The sequence below is a fragment of the Sciurus vulgaris genome, assembly GCF_902686455.1.
Source record: "Sciurus vulgaris genome assembly, chromosome: 11".
Taxonomy (NCBI): Eukaryota; Metazoa; Chordata; class Mammalia; order Rodentia; family Sciuridae; genus Sciurus; species Sciurus vulgaris.
The window spans coordinates 1,482,496-1,500,812 of NC_136472.1; the positions used below are offsets into that span (position 1 = coordinate 1,482,496).

General features: G+C 64.8%; 2 protein-coding genes across 13 annotated transcripts in view; both read right to left on the bottom strand.

The window, feature by feature from the left end:
• The window catches only part of IFITM10 (interferon induced transmembrane protein 10), a 289,205-nt gene extending 285,659 nt beyond the window's left edge, over window positions 1–3,546 (bottom strand). For 7 of the 12 annotated variants that reach the window (XR_013757826.1, XM_079104980.1, XM_079104972.1 and 4 more), the window contains exons 1-2: window positions 2,335–2,512; window positions 611–1,063 (exon numbers count right to left, since the gene is read on the bottom strand). Coding sequence is in view for 11 of the 12 variants with exons in the window: in XM_079104980.1 (XP_078961106.1) it covers window positions 611–1,063; window positions 2,335–2,511 (630 nt within the window). In the remaining variant the exon portion in view is untranslated. The other 5 variants (XM_079104974.1, XM_079104973.1, XM_079104975.1 and 2 more) reach the window with 5 other exon arrangements.
• Window positions 3,547–5,702: 2,156 nt separating this feature from the next.
• CTSD (cathepsin D) lies at window positions 5,703–15,236 on the bottom strand. Its single transcript, XM_079104953.1, has 9 exons — window positions 15,078–15,236; window positions 12,984–13,143; window positions 11,356–11,479; window positions 10,672–10,790; window positions 9,161–9,387; window positions 7,224–7,346; window positions 6,773–6,917; window positions 6,562–6,660; window positions 5,703–6,486 (listed from the first exon to the last, which is right to left on the bottom strand). Exons 1-9 carry the CDS (start codon window positions 15,143–15,145, stop codon window positions 6,319–6,321), a joined length of 1,233 nt encoding a protein of 410 aa, XP_078961079.1. The 5' UTR covers window positions 15,146–15,236; the 3' UTR covers window positions 5,703–6,318.
• Window positions 15,237–18,317: the final 3,081 nt, after the last annotated feature.

Consider the following 18,317-nt stretch of genomic DNA (forward strand, 5'->3'; position numbering starts at 1 on the left):
GGTCCTCCTGCCAGTCTTCTCTGCTCCTAGCCAGCTCCTCTCAGCACCAAGAGACTCTGGAATTCATGCCTATTCTGGGCACAGGGTGATGGGTGTATGGGACACGCTTTCCTGTCCTTCCCCTGAGCTGCCCTGGCCACCAGGTATTGACTTCCCACCAACTGCACAGCGGGCGTGCACCAGTGCCTAGCTCAGGTTCCCTGATGATAAGGTCTGTAAGGGTCCCTGAGGTCACCCCTCCTCTTTCAAAAGGTGCAGGGTTCCAAGCCCTCTTCAGCTCCATGCGGGCTCCATCCCCATTTACCTTGGGGTGGCTCCTGGCCAGGGTGAATTCCCTGCATCCCTATGGGAGCTGGCTGTGCAGAGGAAGGTCCTAGGACCCCAAGTCCCTGTCAGAAGCTCTCTCAGCTCAGGCAAGGGAGGGGAGCTCCTTGCTGCCTGGCGATGCCTGCAAGGCCCCGTACCCAGACCCCAGGAACGTCCCCGTTCTCATATCCCTCTGTACCCCAACTGCACCTGCTCTACTGGAGGGAGGGGTGGAGCGGTGCAGCCAGGTCCTGTCCAGCCCACACCCGCCCTCCTTTCCACCCTGTCACCGCCGGGGGCTCACTTTGAGGGAGTAGGCCAAGGCGATGAAGCCCAGACAGCAGAAGTTGAGGTAGACGAAGTTGAAGATGGACCACAGGTAGTAGTCGTTCACCTCCGTGGTGTCCGGGTACACCTCGATGACGGTGGTGGGGTTCGTCATGGTCTTCTTCTCGGCCAGGTGCTTGCAGGCCTGGGGGCCACCCGCTGCTCGCACACTGTCCGTCTTGCTGCTCTTGGACTCCATGGGGAACAGAGTGGGTGCCATGGGGGGTGAGGCTGAGGGCTCAGTGGCAGGGGCCGCCGGAGCCTGCAGGGCCGGGGGCTTGGACACACAGGCAAAGCAGCCCTTGGGTGAACCTATGGGGGGCCTTGGAATCCAGAAGGCCCCGTCCAGGGGGACTCGGGCTTCCTGGGTGCCGTCCGTGGTGCTGGCCGGGGCTCCCAGCAAGGCTGGGCACTGGCTGGGGCCCTGGGCCTGCAGGGAGGGAGAGAGTAGGAATGAGCTGTGCCCTGCCAGTGGGGCGGCACCCACCCTGGAGCCCTGCGGCATCTCCCCTGCAGCCCCATAAACAGCCCCAGTGGAGACGGAAATCCCCACCCAGACAGCCAGCTGCTAGCCTGCCACCTGCCCCCCCGCCCGCCGGGCCACTGCTAATGCCAAAGCCCTTCGCAGCAGCCTTGGCAGGCGCATCCGGCTTTCCATCCTTGCCATCTGCACACACACATTCACCCACCAACACACAAAGCACCCCAGTGCACACCCGACAACACTGATGTGCTGTTGCAATAAACAGAGCGCCCAGCACAAGGCGGCAGCCCTACAATGACCCTGCCTAGTCACCACTGGAGAGATGAGCAGAGAAAGAAGGGAAGCACCTGCCCACAGACCCCAGCAGACACATCTGCCACAAACACCAGCACCACCCGCCGGGCTCTCCGGCCGGCCACTCCCGCTGAGAGCTGAGACACAACCAGGTAAACAACTGCCACAGCGACACACAGCGTGCACACACACCGCGACACAGGCTCGGACAGCCGCCGGAGGATAAGCACAGGTGCGGGGCTCCAAACTCGCGCGCATCGCCCCCAGCCCCCAGCTCTGGCCGAGAGCGGTGCCGGGGACCCAAGCGCGCCACACAGCACAATGACACTCGGCGAAACGGACACTTCGAGAGGCACCAGGGCGCCGGCGCCCGCGCCCCGGCACGAGCACAGCCAGCGCGGGTGCAGCGCGCAGGGGTCTGCGCCAGGCTGCTCGACCCCCGCCCAACCCTGCCGAGCCGCAGCCGCCCGGACGGCGCGTCCTCACCTACTGGCGACTCCGCGGCGGGCGGGCCGGACCCCTGCGCCTCAGTGCGCGCGTCCTTCTGCCCTCCCCGGCCGCTGTCTGTCCGCGGATCCGCGTCCCAACCGCCCAACCTTGGGGGCAGGGAGCGCGCGGGACTCGGCGGCGCCGCTGCCTCCCCCGCTGCCCGCGCCCGCTCCGCAGCGCCAGGCCGGCCGGCTGCGGCCAGAGCCTGACTCACGGCGGCGGCGGCGGCGGCGCAGACACCTCCGCCTCCTCCGCGGGGAGGGTGGGGGCCGCCGGCCGGAAGCCTGGACCCCAGGAGTTGCCCGCTGGACAGGGATGGGCCCCGGCGACCCCTGTGGAGCTCCTCCTCCATATCCGAGGACCACTGAGCCTGCCTCCCCTGGCGCAGCCAGCCCCCCACGCAGAGCCCCGGCCCCCGTGGGAGCCCAACGCACCTGCCTCCCCAAGAGAGCCCCCTCCTCCTGCTCTTCTCCCCTCGCGCTCCACCCGTCCAGGACCTGCTGCCTTCTGCTTTTGGAACCTCCGAGCCGCGGGCTGTGCCTCTTCTGGGCCTGTCGAGCCCACCTGCCACCTCCTCTGGCCCCATGGCAGAGTACTTGACCCCGTCCCATGAGGTCGAGACCCCGTTGGCTCCTGAGCCTTACCACCCACCAGCTGTGAGGTCCTCTGATCCTGGTCGCCTTGCTGTGCCCAGCCTCATCGCTAGCCTGGGTCCTGCCACGCTTCTGGCCCTGTACAGACTACCAGGCCAGGGCGCCTCTGGAGTATCTCTGGCCTTCACACTCCTTGCCCAGGGTCCCTGAGGAGGGGGCACCTCACAACCCCACCCAGTCATCTCTGTATCCTTAAGGCTGTTCCCGGGTCCCTTCTGTCCCAAGCACACCAAGTTCAGGTCCCTCACTACTTCCAGTATCTCCTCCTGCTCCTCCGGACCCTTTTCTGAAGCCCGAAACCCCTGGAGCCCAGCCTGTCCTTCTAATCCAGTTTTGGATCCTGTGACCTCTCGGGGCAGCCTGTCCCTGCATAGGTGCTCAGCAAGCTCTTCTGTCCCCAGGTCACATTTTCTGCTCCAGGGTCCTGGCCCCTGGCTCCTCACTGGGGCCCAGCACTTGTGTCCCTGGAGCCCTGTCCACGCCAGGCCTGGGGCTATGAACCCGTCCTACCTGGGCCCCAGTCCCTGAGGTGTGCTGGCCCCAGACTCATCCGTCAGCAGCGCTTGTCCACCTCGACTGCTCGCAGCTCCTTCTCCCCCACCTTCCTGCTCCTTGGACACTTGTTCCCAGCTGACCTCCTAACTCCTGAAAGGTCGTGATGAGCTTCCATTTCCCTGGACAGAGCCCTGGGAGTCCCTGGTCTCACCCTGCAGGGCCGTCTCTGAGCTGGGCCCTCTCCACTCGAGCCCCAGACCCTGCTCTGTGACCCAATGTGGCTTGTCCTCCCTGCTCTATCTGAGCCTGCACCTTGCTGTCTGAGCCACATCTTCCGTCCAGCAAAGCCCCTTCTCCTCTGCCCTCTGCCTCCAGTCTCCCTACCATCTTCCCTCCTCCCAGTTCTTCCTTTCCTGAGTGCTCTCTGGCCCTGACCTGAGCCCCTGGTGCTGTGGGAATCCCCTTCTCTCTCCACCCTCTGTGAGCTCTGAGCCCTAAGCTCTTTTCCAAACCCCTGTCCCCTGACAAGCTCCGCCCTTCCCAAGCCCCTCCCCTCCCCTGCCCAGGCCACACCCCCACCCCCAGGCTGACCCCTGGCTCAGCCTCAGCCCTGGCATGTCAGGAACCCATAGCACAAAGTAGATCTTAAATGATGTTGATAAAATCCCCCATGAGTGGGAGGAATTCCCAGCACAAGGAGCCCTCTTGGAAGTCCTGGCCACTCCCTTCATGGAGCCCAGCCTCAGTCCTCAGGCCCTACAGGCCCTGTGGGCGTCTCTTCACCCAACTCCACCACCTCCCCCTTTCCCAAGGGTCAGGCACCCAGGGGCCCAGACCTGGCATCTAGATCTGGGCCTGCACCCTTGACTGTTCCGCGCCACCCTGTCTCCTTGGGTCAGAGCTGAGCTTCCGTGGACAGGCGCCACCCTGAGGTCCTCCCTGCCACAGTGCCTGTCTACTGCTACCCTGGGCAGGAGGCTTCAGACAGCGGGGAGGCCTGGGCTGCACACTTCAGGAAGCAGCAGGAGAGGGTGCCTGGCCCCTCAGGGCAGGCCCACTCCAGGCCACAGGGCAGGGTGAGGCCAGTCAGGGCCCTCTCCCTGAACTGCATCAGGCCTGAGGCCTCAGGGCCCCCCAGCCTCCACTGGAGTGGTGAGTGAAGGGGCTGGCCTGGGTGTGGGCCAGAAAACACTGAGAGCAAGCCTGCCGGTACAGACTAGGGCCAGTGTTTGGCCACCGTGCTGGGCACCCATGGCCAGCAGTGACGTGGATCCCGTTATTTCCCACACCCTAGAACCAGGGACTGGAGACTCGGGGTGGGTCACACCTCTACAAAGGCACCGAGGCTGGATCTGAACCCGAGTCAGACTCCAGGGTCCCACGCATGCCGAGCTGGACAGAGCCCTCCTCGGTCACGCCCAGGCAGCTGCACTGGTGCAAGCCCTGGCAGCGCAGGAGGAGATGGCGCCTGGAGGGAGCAGCGCGGGCCTGCAGGGGAGGGAGGAGCGACCTCCTTCCGGCCTCTCCATGCAGTGTTTGATGACACTGGTCTCCCCAGAAACCCTGCCAGGCCCTGCGGAGCTCTGCCCAGCTCCCTCTCATATTTCAGGTGCAGAGAACAGCGGGCACATGTTTACCAGCTTCCTGGCAACTCAGGACCAGTGTTCCCCAGAGGAGGTGGTTGCTGGGGCTCAGCCCCAGGGTATAGTCCCTGGAGCCCCTGGGACTGGAAGTCCAAGGACAGCCACCGTCCGGCAGGCTGGGAAGGCACAGGGAGGATGACATCGCACGTGCCAGTATCCTGCACCTGCTGGCGGGGGGGGGGGGGGGGGGGGGGGGGGGCGGGGCTCAAGCAAGACTCCCGAGCTAGCACTGCTCATCGCGGAAAACTCTGGCCCCTGCCACCTGGAGTGCACCACCGCTCAGCCTTCAGCCCCCGCTGCTGCGTTTGGACATGCGTCCCCAGCCTCTCCCTCCAACCGACAAGACCACCTTAGGAGCTAGTCTGCATACCAGTGTCTGCAGCAACTGCTGCCCGGGGACGGCCCCACATGGGACCCTGGATCCTGGGCCCTGAACCCAGTGACCCTAGGCAGGCCTAGGCAGCACCAGCTTGGCTTGCACAAGCCCAGGGCTGCTTCCAGGGGCTGGCAAGGAGGCCCAGATGGGAGGCAGGCTGCCCAAGCCAGAGCCCACGCAGATACCTTCTCTCCCCTAGGTACAAGGAAATGCCAAAAGGGTCAGAGGTTCCACTGGGCACCCAACACTGTTCTTCAAGAGCGGAACCATCTGGAAGCCTAGTGGGTGCACGCTCAGACTGCTTCACTGGAAGCCTGCCTCTGAGCAGGCATGCGCACCAGAACCACCACGCTGGCCCGCCGCAGCCTCCAGCCAAGGCCACATCCGCTGGCCACCGTTCCAGGCCTCAGAACAAGCCAGCTGCTGCCAGCCACATCTTAGCCACAAGGCCAGCCAGCAAGCTACAGCCTCGGGGGTCCCCTAGGCGGCGTGACCTGGCTCCGAAAGCCCGGGCACCCTGGTTCATCCCTCCCTCCCCTGCCCTGGCCCTCAGGTATCTCTCCAGCCCACCGCTCCTTCCCCAGGCCCCGATGGAGAACAGCCTCTCCAGAGGACAAAGCACGCCAACACAGGAATAGGCCCAACAACTATATTTTCTTATCAGCTGTGGCTCTCAGCCGCCCAGGAAGAGGGCAGCAGAGGTCACCAGAGGAAGGCCAGCATGGCCCCAGACACCCTGGCCCTTGACTCAGGCCAATACAGGCCACCTGGGTAGGTCTGGCCCACAAGGACTGCCTGTCTTCTTGTTCCTTCTGTGTCTTCAGGCCTCAGCAGCCAGGACACTCCGTCGGGCGAGGGCGACAGAGCAGGCGAGGCCCAGGCTGAGTGGAGGGGACTCCGGCAGGGCAGGTTTCCAGAGGAGAGCCCTTGAGGACAGTCTGTCTTGGGCAGGAACTCAGACTGGCAGGGTGAGGGGAGGGACTCCTGGGACACACAAACCTGGCGGCCACCAAGCCTAGGCTGGGTCTTCCAAGGGGTGAGACAGATCCCCGCCTAGGCCTGGCGTCCGCCCTCCTGGGAGAGACCGGCAGTGCTGCTGACCCAGGGATGGAAGCCACAGGACGAGAGACCATGGAAGGCCGGGCCGCAGCGGTGAGTGAGTGTGTGTGAGTGGGCAGGGCTGAGTGCTGGGGGCCGGCTGGCCGCCTCCTGGACTCGGGTCCATGGCTCTGCTGGTGGGCAGGGGCCAGGCTAAAGCGTGGCGGCCTCGGCAAAGCCCACCCTGTTGCTGTCTCTGTCGAACACGGTGTAGTAGCGGCCGATGAAGACGTCGCCCAGGATCCAGAGTGGCCCGCTGGGCGGCGGGATGTCCATGCCCATGAAACCGCTCAGGCAGATCGTCTTCCCGCCCTGCGACACCTGCAAGGCCACGGGGTGGGCGTGGGGTCGCTGATGCCCACGGGGGTGTCTGGGCACCGCCCTCCTGCCACTCACCTTGAGCGTGTAGTCCTCGGGGGAGAGGGTGTAGTCTCTGCCTCCCAGCCGCAGGGAGACGGGCGGCAGGCCGGACACCTTCTCACACGGAATGATGTACTGGAGAGCGAGAGGGGTCAGGCTGCAGGCCAGGGACCCCCGCCGCCCCTGGCTGCCCATCCCAGCAAGAGAGGTCGGGCCGCAGGCCAGGGACCCCCTGCCGTCCACTCACCTCGCCCTGGATCAGTGGCACAGCCCCAATGGCCTTCTGCAGCTCCTTCACCTCGTCCACGGGGCCCACCAGGAGCGAGGTGCCCGTGTCCACAATGGCCTCGCAGCCCTCCTTGCACAGGGTCAGCCCGTTGGCCACCTCCAGCCTGGAGGTGGGAGGGCGCGAGTTCCTGACCTGGGCCAGCCCACCACAGCCACCCAACTCCGTCTCGGGAGATGGGCCTGCTCTTCCTTCTCAGGGCGACCTGACTCACGAGCCGCCAGCAGTGACCGGTAGAGAGGGCAAGAAGGCAGGGAGGGTCGGGTCCAGCCCGGCCCAGCTCCTGGCGGGAGTCACAGGCCATGAGCGGGCAGGGGCTGCAGCCCGGGCAGCCCGAGGGAGGGGCTGGGCCATGTGCCCTGGGGCCTGTGTGCCACGCCACCCGGCACCCACAGACACGCCCCCAACTTACTGGTCCATGTGCACCTGCCAGTAGGCCTTCCGGGTGACGTTGAGGTAGGTGAGGGAACCCTTGTAGTACTTGGAGTCGATGCCACCCAGCATCAGCTCCCCTCCGGGCTGCCCACTGGGATCCCTGGGAGGGAAGAGGCGGCAGTCAGCACCCCAGGCCCCTGCACAGGAGGGCCCACGGCGCCCCAGAGCACCGGCTGGGCCCGGAGGTGAGAGGTAAAGGGGTGAGGCAGTCATGGGGGCTTCTCACAGAGGGACTTCCTGGCCCACCCGGAAGGGAAGGCTTGGAAGAGGAGCATCGAGCTTCCTCCTTCCTGCCCTGAGGCCCAGCCACAGGCGACCAGGATCAAGGCTGAGGACAACTTGGGAGCCCAAGAAGGAAAAACCAGGGTGGGCTTCCAAGAGGAGGCAGGGGTACAACCCCAAGGCTGAGTGGCTCCTTCCTGCCGGGGCCTCTACACTGGCTGTCCCAGGAACAAACTTCCCTGCATCCTCGAGGACATGCCTCCAAAGCCCGGCTTCTCCAGCCCGTCAGAGGGACGCCCACCCACAGCCAGCCAGGGCACAACTTGGGCAGGACACAGACCACTGCACTCTGTGGTCACCAAACACGTCCTGAGAGAAGCTGGCCTCGGGAGTTTCTACCAGCCTGCCAGGGTGTCCCCACGCTCAGAAGCCCCGAGCTTCACCTGACCTCCCACTGGGCTCCACCTGCCTCCAGCCTGGGCCTCCCGTGTGTAGACACCTGACCACTGCCCTGTCCTCCTCCCTCACCCGTGCTCTTCCCACCACCCTGCTTTCCTGAGCCCGTGTCCCCCAACCCCACTGGCCTCACTTCCGCCCCAGCCCAGCCCAGCCACCTTGAGACCCTGCCTGGGCAGTCACACCTGTGGGTCTCTGGGTGAACCTCCTGCCTAGGGGAGGGGACCCTCTTCACCCCACCTCCTCCCTTGCACCCAGGGGTCCTGGGGAAATGACCCCAGCTGTCACCTCTACTGCAGTCTTGGGCCAGCAGCTGTGGGCAGAACCCAGAGCAAGGGGCAGAGAAAAGGGTCTGTGCTAAGCCAGGGGAGGGAGGAGCAGGGCTGAGCCACAGGGCAAGGCTCTGGGCCGGAATTCTGCCAGAGTGCCCAGGGTCAGGGTCAGGCTCAGGCTCAGACACCCCCTGGCCAAGGCGGCCCCAGTCAGCCCAGGGCCGGGAATACGTGAAGCGAGCAGCCACAGCTCAGGAGGGAAGCTGCCGCTGATCCCTGTCTGCACCAGAACTGGAGCCCCCGCAGGGCGGTGCCAGCCACTGCCCAGCACTTGGGCAGTGACCCATGAGGGGACCAGGCCCATGCTTCCCCCAAGGTCCTGGTGGAGGGACAGTGTGTTGGAGCAGCAGCTGCACAGAGGGTCCCCTCCCCCGGCAGGAAGCCCCTGGAGTTCCTTCTAGGTAGCCAGAGGTCTGAGGCACCTGTGAGGAGGGCCAGAAGCCACCCTCAGCCTGAGGCCGGACTCTGGGCCTTCTCAGGAGCATCTGCCTCTCAAGGTCCATCTGAGGTCACATCCCTCAGGAGGGCCCAGCCTGGCAAGCCCTCTTCCAGAGCTCCTGTTACAGAGCAGGGCTCACGGCCACGGCCCCTGGGGCCACCCTCAGCCCAGGACTGGACCACTCTGCCCCTCCCCAGAGCCAAGGAGTGCCAGGCAGGCTGAACCAGGGACTGCCACACCTCTGCGAGGGTCCTGTCCCCATGGGAGGGAGGCCCCACGGGCAGGGTCCTGGGACCTGCAGGCCTACAGGCTGCTTGTCTGTAAGAGTAGCCGCTCCTGCCTCCTGGGAAGTCAGGGTCAGAGGTCAGGGTCATGGGCACAGTCTGAAGGGGGGACTGGGCTCCGAGCCCAGCCGCAGCCTGTACTCCGTCAAAGCTGGGAGGGGTGGGGTGGGGAAGCTGGAACCTGTTCAGGTAGAAGGAGAAGACGTTCTTGTCCACCAGCTTCTGCTCCATGAGGTTGTCGAAGACGGGCAGGACGTTGTTGACGGAGATGCAGGGGTAAGCCATGCCCAGGATGCCATCGAACTTGGCCGCGATGAAGGTGACGCCAGGCTGCTTGGTGGCCTCCCCGAAGATCTGCCTCTCTACTTGGATGCCTCCTGGGGCTGACAGACCTGAACTGCAGGGCACCTACAGGCCAGGGCAGGGTCAGCAGCCCAGGGGTCAGCAGCCTGACACTCGTCCCTGAGCCTGGGAAGCCAGCTGCCATGCCCGGCTCAGGTGGCTCTCATCTCCCGACACCAGACAAGCAGACACAGGGCAGGCGGAAGGCTGGGGACACCACACCCAGCTGGGGACAGGGATGTGGTGTGAGGGTGGGGGGCGCCTCACAGGGAGCGTCATGACCTTGTTTTCACAGGACACGGGGGGGGGGGGGCAGGAGGGAGCGTGGAGGGCAGGCGCTGGCTCGGCTCCCACCCTGCCCTCACCCCTGTGCCAGGGCTGTCTGGTTCCTGCCCTTGGGCTTGGAGATAAGTTGCCAGGCCTAGGCCTGCAGCCCGAGAGGCTCGATGCCCACAGTGCCACCCCAGGCCACACCCCTCCCCGGTCCGCAGAGGGAGGCCTGGGCAGGATGTGGGAGGCAGGCTGCTCGGCTGGAGGCTGCGTGGGGAGCAGGTTGGGCAACGTCCTGTTCAGCTGAGGGGCCCAGAGCCCTGCTGGACCCACCCCGGCAGCACATGGGCACGAGTGCCACCCACTCACTACCCTACAGGATCTCAGCCCACATGGACGCTGACTCAGAGACACAGCCCCTGGCAGCTTGGCCTCTCTGGAAGGCAGGGCCAGCCTGCCTGACCCTCACCTGCAGGGGGGCACGGGCCCTGTGCCACTCTGCAGAGGTCTCTGCTCCACACGCTCTGCACAGGGGCTTCTGCCACATCTCACCCTCAGTGCCCAACCCCTCAGCCAGCTGCAGGGACGGGACCCCCTCAATGCCCAGGGATGTCCCTGAACACCCTGTTGTCACATTAAACCCAAAACGAACTCCAACCCTCTCCTGCCATCTGCACCCGCACCACCAGCCCAGCAGGCCTGGGCCTGGCGCGAGACCACTCTTGCCCAGGAGCCACCGTGCCTGCCCAGGTGTGGCGATGCTCGCTGCTCATGCTCCTGCCCCACCTTCCTCCTCCTGCTCGCCGCCTGGAATTCCAGGGAACACTGGCCCCTCCGACCCTGGGGGTCCCTAGCTGCCCCTCTGGTCTGCACGTGGCCAGGCTCGCCCTGCCTCCCGCTGGCTTCTTTGCAGTTGAGCACGCCAGGTCCCCTGCCTGCTGCCCACCCACAGGCCTGCCCATGGCTCAACAGCCCTCCAGGAGGCCAGGTCACCACGCCCTCTCCCTCAGCTGCAGCTGCCCGAGCGTGGCTGTCACCACGGTGAGCACCCCAGTCCCAGGAGAAGACCCAGGGACTCACCGACACGGTGTCCTGGCTCAGGTACCCGGAGAGGCTGCCCGAGCCGTAGTGGATGTCGAAGGACGTGCCATTCTTCACGTAGGTGCTGGACTTGCCGCTGTTATACTTATGGTGGATCCCTGCTCGGCGGGGGGCAGGCCATCAGCCTGCTGCCCACCACTGCAGCCTCAGACCCCCAATCTACCGTGACACTGCCCAGGGTAAGGCTGGGCCATGACTTGTGGCCTACCAGCCCAGGGACCCGGATGGGGCTGTGACACCCAAGCCCACGTCTCTCTCCATCCTCGGCTGGTACAGTCCCAGCCCAGAGGAGAAGCAAGGCCGCGGCCAGCTGGGCCGGCTGGAACAGGTTCACCCAGAAAGCGGTCACCCTCGGGCAGGGTGGAGGAGCCGGGCCTGTCTGATGTGGTTGAGAGGTGCAGTCATTGCCCAAGAGCTTTGGCGAGGGCCACCTGCCGGTCCCAGGCCTGCTCCTCCACCCAGCTGTGCCCCAGAGTGGCCTGGTGGGAAAGGCAGGGCTGGGGAGCAATCCTGCTCCCTGGAGGAAGAGGCGAGTCCCCAGAGTGGGAGGACACTGGCTGCCTGCAGGCCCCATGCTGCGGCCTCTGCCTCCCCCACCGCTCCTGCGACCAGCAGCCGGCATGTGGCTGGGGGAGGCCGGGGTCAGGGCGGCTGGTGACTCACAGCAGGCTATATCCAGCAGCTTGCAGTGGATGGAGGGGACCCACAGGTTGGAGGAGCCGGTGTCAAAGACGACTGTGAAGCACTGTGGGGGGGTCCCGATGCCGATCTCCCCGTAGTACTGGGCCTATGGGGTGGCAGTGTCCGTCAGGGCCAGGGAAGGTACCCCACGTCCACTGAACCTGAGGGGACCCTGGCTGTCCCGGGAGCCAGGCCCTGAAGGCCCAGGCTGGAGGGAAGAGCGCAAAGCTGCAGCATCCACTGCACCTGCTGACCTTGACGAGGCCCCGGAGGACAGGCTCCAGCAGACCTTAGGCCCCAGCACTCGGCAGGGCGCTTCCTGACCCCGGGCACAGCACCCAATGGGGAATGGAGGCCGGGGCGGGCAGAAGTTCTCGGAAGATGAGGCCAGCTGTCAGCTGGCTTGGGCAAGCCTGGCTGGGGAAAGCCACCCAGTAGACTCCTCTGCCGTCCAGCCTCTAGGGGCTGAGAAGGGAGGTGAGCTCTTCACCGGGGTCAGGCCCTGACTCTGGAAACTTCAGGTCCTGCCCCTGCCCTACAACTAGCCTTGGAGGGGGGTCTGGGCCAACGGGAGAAGCCACACCCAGGAGCCCGACGCCCTGGCTTGACTCAGTCACTGCCGACCACCTGAGCCTCAGTTTCCCCATCTGTTCACAGGGACAGCAAGGGCTATGAGGGTACCAACTCTGGGACCAGACCTGCCTCTGGGAGGAAGCCCTGTCCTCGGTCCTCTCGGAGGTGGGAGGTAGGGGGGTTCCTGGAGATTGGGGTGAGCTGCCCCGCCTGCCAGGGCACCCCCGTCACTGGAGGAAGCCTGGCTCCACTCCCTCCCGGCTCCAGGGAGCAGCAGTAACCACCGACTGCCCCAAGTGGCCATGGGGGGCGGTGACTCAGCAAATCTCCGTGCACCCTGGGGGATCAGGAACTGGCCAGTGAGGCCCACAAAGGCAGGCCCCCACCTCCCCAGCCAGTCACATGCCTATGTCCTGAGCTTCCTGTCACCACCCTGGCTGTGGCCAGGCAAGACAGAGGGCACAACCACCCCCAGCCCAGGGGGCCAGAGAGCCCAGGATTGGCTGTGATGAGGGGCTTCCTGGGACTCAGAGATAAGGACACAAGAATGGTCCTGGCAGCCCCACAGCCACCTGCTCTGGCCCAGAAGCTGTTCTCAGAGTGGGAACCAAATGGTCAAGGCTTGTCTGTGGCTCAGAGCGTGTCTCTCCCTCAAGGACACAGGCATGAGAGGGGCTGCTGACCCCGGAGAAGATGGTGAGGAGATGGCCCTGTGCCACGCGGTCACCGCAGGCCTCCCAGCAGGACTACCGGCAGCGCAGATTCTAGCCAGTTACACCCAGGCAGGTGTGCTGGTCCAGGTGATCCGGGCTCAGGGCCCCCGGATGGTGCTAAGGCTGAGACGACAGCGCATCTCTGAGCTGGCAGCCAGCGCTCAGGACAGGCAGCGGGACACGTCCCGAGGTGCAGGGCCAGCAGCAGCAGGGCCAGCTGCACAGGGAAGGGCGTGGTGAGCCAGGAGCACCACCCCTGAACAGGTGCACACGCTGCAGAGCCCGAGGGGCCCTGACCCAGTGAGCACAGCCCAACACACTCACGTCCATGTAGTTCTTGAGGACCTCGGGAACCGGGCTCTGAGTCCCAGCCGCAGACTGCAGGGAGTACTTGGTGATGGGGCCCTGAGCAACCAGGCCTTCCACCGGGCCCCCCGCCTCCGTCATGGTCCGGCGGATGGACGTGAACTTGTACAGGGGAATTCTGTCAAGATGGGGTGGGGCACGTCAGGGGGCGCTCAGGCTGCTGCTCTCAGGCAGCCCCCTCCAGAGACCATGTGTTGGCCACCAGGTGCCCTACAGTGCATGGTCTCCTGGTGCTCCCAGGAGTCTCAAACTCAGCATGGTCTAAACCCAACTCCTGCCCAGAAACCTGCAGGCCCAGCTGCCCTCAATGAGTGAATGGTGACCCACCAGCACCCCAGGGGCCAGGCCAAAGTCCTGGGAGGCCCAACCCCCTCTGTACCCCACATCGGCCTGGAGGCCAGTGTGCCCACCTTTCTCCCTCCCGAGCCACACGCCAGCCCAACAGCCCTCAGTCACTCCAGTGGCTGACTTGGGAGGCCACGCTGGTCTCCAGTCCTCCTGCACACCTGCTCTGGTCTCTGCTGGGATGGTGTCTACTTAGGGTGTCGATGGACACCTGTTGCCCTGCCTGAAGCCCTGGAGGCATCACCCTGTACCTGGCCCCCTGGCCACATCTGCTCTCTACCAGGGCCCACACCAGTGTGGCTCCCCTCTAGGCTGGCACTGACAGCTTTGTCTGACCTCCCCGGGTGGCTCCTCCTGACAGAGGGCCACGACGCCAATTCCCGAGGCCTTACTGACTACCCCAGGACCCCTGCCCCACATGTACTACCAGCCCACAAGCTTGAGGACTGCCCCTGGGCACCAGAGAGCCCCACCTGCCTGCCTGGAGCCTCCCTCCAGAAGCCTGCCCAGGAGGCCTCAGGGGTCTGGCCTGCCCAGTAGGTGCTGGAGACCAAGGTCAGGTATTCTGGGTTCTGTGAAACATAGGGCTTTGCCATCCAATGTCCGAAGTGAAGGGTCCTGCCTATCTCCTGGGGTTGCTGGCCTCCCTGCACCTAGGAGAGCTAGCCTGAGCTTTGAACTGCTTCGATGACCCTTCCCTGCCCCAGGGATTTGAGGACAAGGTCACAGCTAACTTCTGGCATGGCAAGGGCGTGCTCTAGGAACACAGGGCTTTTACCAAATAGGGGTGAGCTGGAAGAGTTCAAATTCTGGCCTAGGGGAGGGACACGCCCTCCAGGGCTCAGGGAGACAGGTGCCAGCAGACCTGTGGGACCTAGGCTCAGGTGAGGGGCTCTGGCTCAGCTGCCCTGCCCCCAGGAAGCCTCCCTCCCCAGAGAGGGGAGACCTGAAGGTGGGGCACCAAGGCCAAGGCAGGCTCAGACCTGTGGCTGCTCCCTACAATGGCTCCCATTGAGGCTGCCCACCCCCAGGCTGCAGCCCACGGTCTTTCTGCCTTTGGTGAGTCTCTGTCCCCAGCCAGCTCCCAGGCCCCAGAGACTTATGACCTCCCCCATCTGTCCACAAGGGAGGTCTTGCAGGAAGGCCTCATGTGGCACAAAGGGGCAGATCCCTAGGCCTTAAGAGCTCCTGGTGCACAGGAGCACAGCCCCAGCCCCAGGGGTGGACAAGCTGGACCTCTCCCCCACACCTCCTCCTGTCCCTGGGACTTATGGGTCTCCTAGGGCCTCCTGGGGTCTCTCCACCCAGAACTGTAGGAGCATCCCCCAAGTACAGGAAAGACCACCCTCCAGTTCACAAATGGCAAAGTGGAGGTCCCCCAAAGGGAGACTGCCTTGCCCAGGGCCTAGCCCTTGGCCTCCCGCCACCCACAGCGCGTCCCCAGTAAGATTCCCCCGAACTCCGCCTGCCGGATCAGCACTGCTCCTCCACAGTCCCCGACCCCCGGGTCACAGTCACGGCAAACCTCCTGTCCCCTCGAGGCCCACCCCAGAGCGGTGCGGGCCACGGAGCCCCGCCGGCCTGCGCCCCGGAGCGCCGTCCCTAGGGGTGGGCCCTGCAGGTGGCCGCGCAGGCTGCACAGGTGCACTCCAGCACGGGGCGCGCGGGGGGCGCAGGCGCAGGACCGCTGCGCGGCCAGGGGCTCACCTGACGAGCGCCGAGGCGGACGCGGCCAGCAGGCCGAGCGTGAGCAGCAGGAGGCTGGGGGGCTGCATGGCTGCAGAGCCGGGTGGGAGCCAGCCGAGTCCCAGAGGTCGCGCGCTTATAGCCGGGATGACGGCGCAGTCCGGCGAGTCAGCTGACCGACTTGTTTGCCGGGCTGGTCACGTGGGCCGAGGCCGCCGGCGCGGGGGCGGGGCCTGGGCGGGGCGACCTGCCGCGCACGCACCGGGAGCGCGCCCGCCCCGCGCTCCCCCAGCCGCTCCCGAGGGTCCACGGCTCCCTTCGCCGGGCGCTCGGCTTCTGCACCCCTTCGGGGACCCCGGCTGTTCCCCGCCCACCTGCCTTCGGGCGGAGCCGGGTCCCCAGCCTGCAGTCGTCGCCGCTTGCCCGCAGGCCCCGCCCAGGAAGCTCGGGTTGGTGCACCTGGGGTGACCCCTTCCCCAGGGCGCCCTCCTTCCGCGGGCCTTTTGCCTCGCGGCTCTCTCCATCCTTGGGGATCATCTACAACCCCCTCTGGAAGCGCCTCCTGTTCCCCCACGAGCCGTTGGCCCAGAGGGACCTCGCCCTCCCTCTCCGAGTGTGACAGAGTCCTCTTTAAGCTTTGAATGCAGCCTTTGCTGCTCTGCCACTGGGACTTATTTTTAAAAGGACACGTTTCTCTTCCCTGCCCCTCCCTAATCTCTCCCCTCCCTAGTCTCAGGGGAAACAGGATTGCTTTCCTCCCCATCCTAGGCAGAGCCATCTGTCCTGAGCACACACCCACCACAGGAAAGAAGTATCCAGACTTGGGGATGGCACCAGAAGATCTGGGCAGTGACCATCTCCCAAATGAACACGTGCATGGCAACTCCAGCAGAGAACACGAAGAATGCAGCCTTTGAGTCACCCCTTTAAAACGTCCCTGTTCCTGCTGATGGGCAGAATCACAGCCTCTGGGACGGGAGTCCCTGTGCTTCTCCTTTGCTAGCAAAGCAAGAAAACTTGTTTTTCCTTGAAAATGGTGTCTTGTTATTGGATTGGCATCAGGGACAAGGACTGAGCCTGGGTAACACAAATGCCCATGGCCCACTCTCCACCTTGCCATAGCAGGGTCCCTGAGGGTGCTCCCTCGAGGCTGCGACCTGATCCTCTGTGATATGGCACTGTTCTCGGGGCCGAAACCTTAAAGGGTGCTGTGCATCCCACCTGCGATCAAGAACCAGGTCTCCCAGTAGTGCCTCTGTGAACCTCATCCTGGCCAGGCCTCAGGGGGCTGCCCGTCCCAGGCCTCACTGGTACTTGTTCTTGCCTGCCTGTGGGCTTCTCCTCCTGGAGCCCGGCTGGGACAGGTCATTTCAGTGAAGGGTCCTGTCAGGAAGGAAGTGTGAGGAGGGTGAGCTAGGAAGTGAGGTTTCAGGGGCAAGTCTCTGGAGGGGGTGAGGTTTGAGCAGGGCTGAGCGCCTTCCTGGGCCTCTCCTCCAGATGCCCCCTTGCTGGGCAGGCCCTCCCAGTGCCTAGGAGGGTAGACACCCCCGGCCCCACTTTGCAGAGAGGCTCACATCAGGCTGTAACTAAGTCAGGTCCGGCCCTGTGGACCCTGTCTTTACCCAGTGCAGTTGCCACAGGTGAGTGAGGGCTTCCTGGGCCTTTCCTGGTGCACAGTGCTCCACTTACCTGGTGTAGCTCTAGGTGTGAGAACAGAAGGCCAGAACGAGGCGGACGGGCATCTGTGCCCTTGGAGACTGACCTCAGCTCCTCTGGTCAGCACAGGAGTGGCACCTAGCACCCTGAACCGTCACCTGCTGCCCTGTGAGCTGCTGTCTCAGAGAGGACAGCTGGGCCCTGGGTCACGTGGCATCAGGTGGGAGCAGAGGTGCCCTGGGTCATGGTACTGGGACCCAGAGCCCTGTGCTGGGCAGACACTGTCCTGGGTATCAAAGAGAGGTGAGTAGGAGACCGTCTGTACCCATTTGGTGCAGAGGAGGCCTCCACCTGCCTCAGTCCCTGGCTAGCCTGGTGATGGCAGGTGTCCTGTGCCCTATGGGGTGAATGCCTGCATGTGCCCACAGGACCCTGGGAGGCACCAGAGTAGGGGCAGCGGGGCATGGTTTCTGGTCCCTCCTCCCACTTGCTCAGGCCGATCTCCAGGTCTCAGCCTGGATTCCCCCACCAGCAGAGACAAGGATGGGCCCACAGTGTCCGGAGCCCTGGAGGAGCCAGATGCTCTGGGGTTGCCCTGACTTCCTGCCCAGCTCAGCTTAGACCCCAGGTCTCCTGCACCTGCCAAACTGGCTAGGAGCCCCTGTTCCCACCAGCCTGGCCCCTCAGTGTCCTGAACCAGTGAAGGTGGGACGGTGTCCATGCCCTGCAGTACTGTGTCCAGTCCAGTGCCTTTGGTCCAAGAATGCCTCTTCCTGGCCTCGTGTTAGGCAGAAGTCAGGGCACAGGGCCTCTCTCCCTGACTCGAGAGGCCCTGTGCTTCTGATAGAGCAGAGAGCTTCCTCAGGGGCCCCAGGTCATAGCAGGTGCATGGGGCAGGGACCAGGGCTCTGCCTGGTGCACGGCCTGCAGGGAGCAAGGAGGCAGGTGGTGGAGGCTAGCCCACCTGCCTCCCAGCCTCTATAGTCACCGCCTGCTGTGGTTTAGAAGCTCCTGTGTGAGACAATGCAAGAACATTCCCAGGCGAACCCCTTGGGTTATGAGAGTCTAACCCAGTGACAGCATGACCCCCCTCCCCAATGGGATTACCTGAGTGGTAACTGTGGCTGGGTAGGTGGGCACTGGGGGCATGCCTTGGGGTATGTATTTGTATCTGGCAAGTGGATCTCTCTGATCATCATGTGAGCTGCTTCCCTCCACCTCCCTCTTCCGCCTCAGTGCTCTGTCTGTCCCCCAGCCCCGGAGTGGAGCCTGCTGCCTGGGGCTGCCTGGGTAACGGGAGCCCCAAGCAAACTTCTCCTCCTCTGCAATGGTTCTTATCAGGTCTCTTGGTCACAGCAGGGGAAAGCTGACCCAGCCGCGCCCACGGGGCTGCCCCAGGGGGGCCCTGCAGCCCCTCTTTGGGCAGCAGCCCACCCTGCACCTCTTGGCTTGTGTTGGGGTGCCTAGCCTGAGCGGCGCGGGGAGCCCTGGCTGAGCAAGTGGCAGAGCCCCGGCCTGGCGAGGGACCGCCTGGTGAGGGAGCTTAGAAGCCAGGCCCTCTGACCTCTGCTCCCTGCCTCTGGAGTCGCGCTCTGCCTGGTGGAC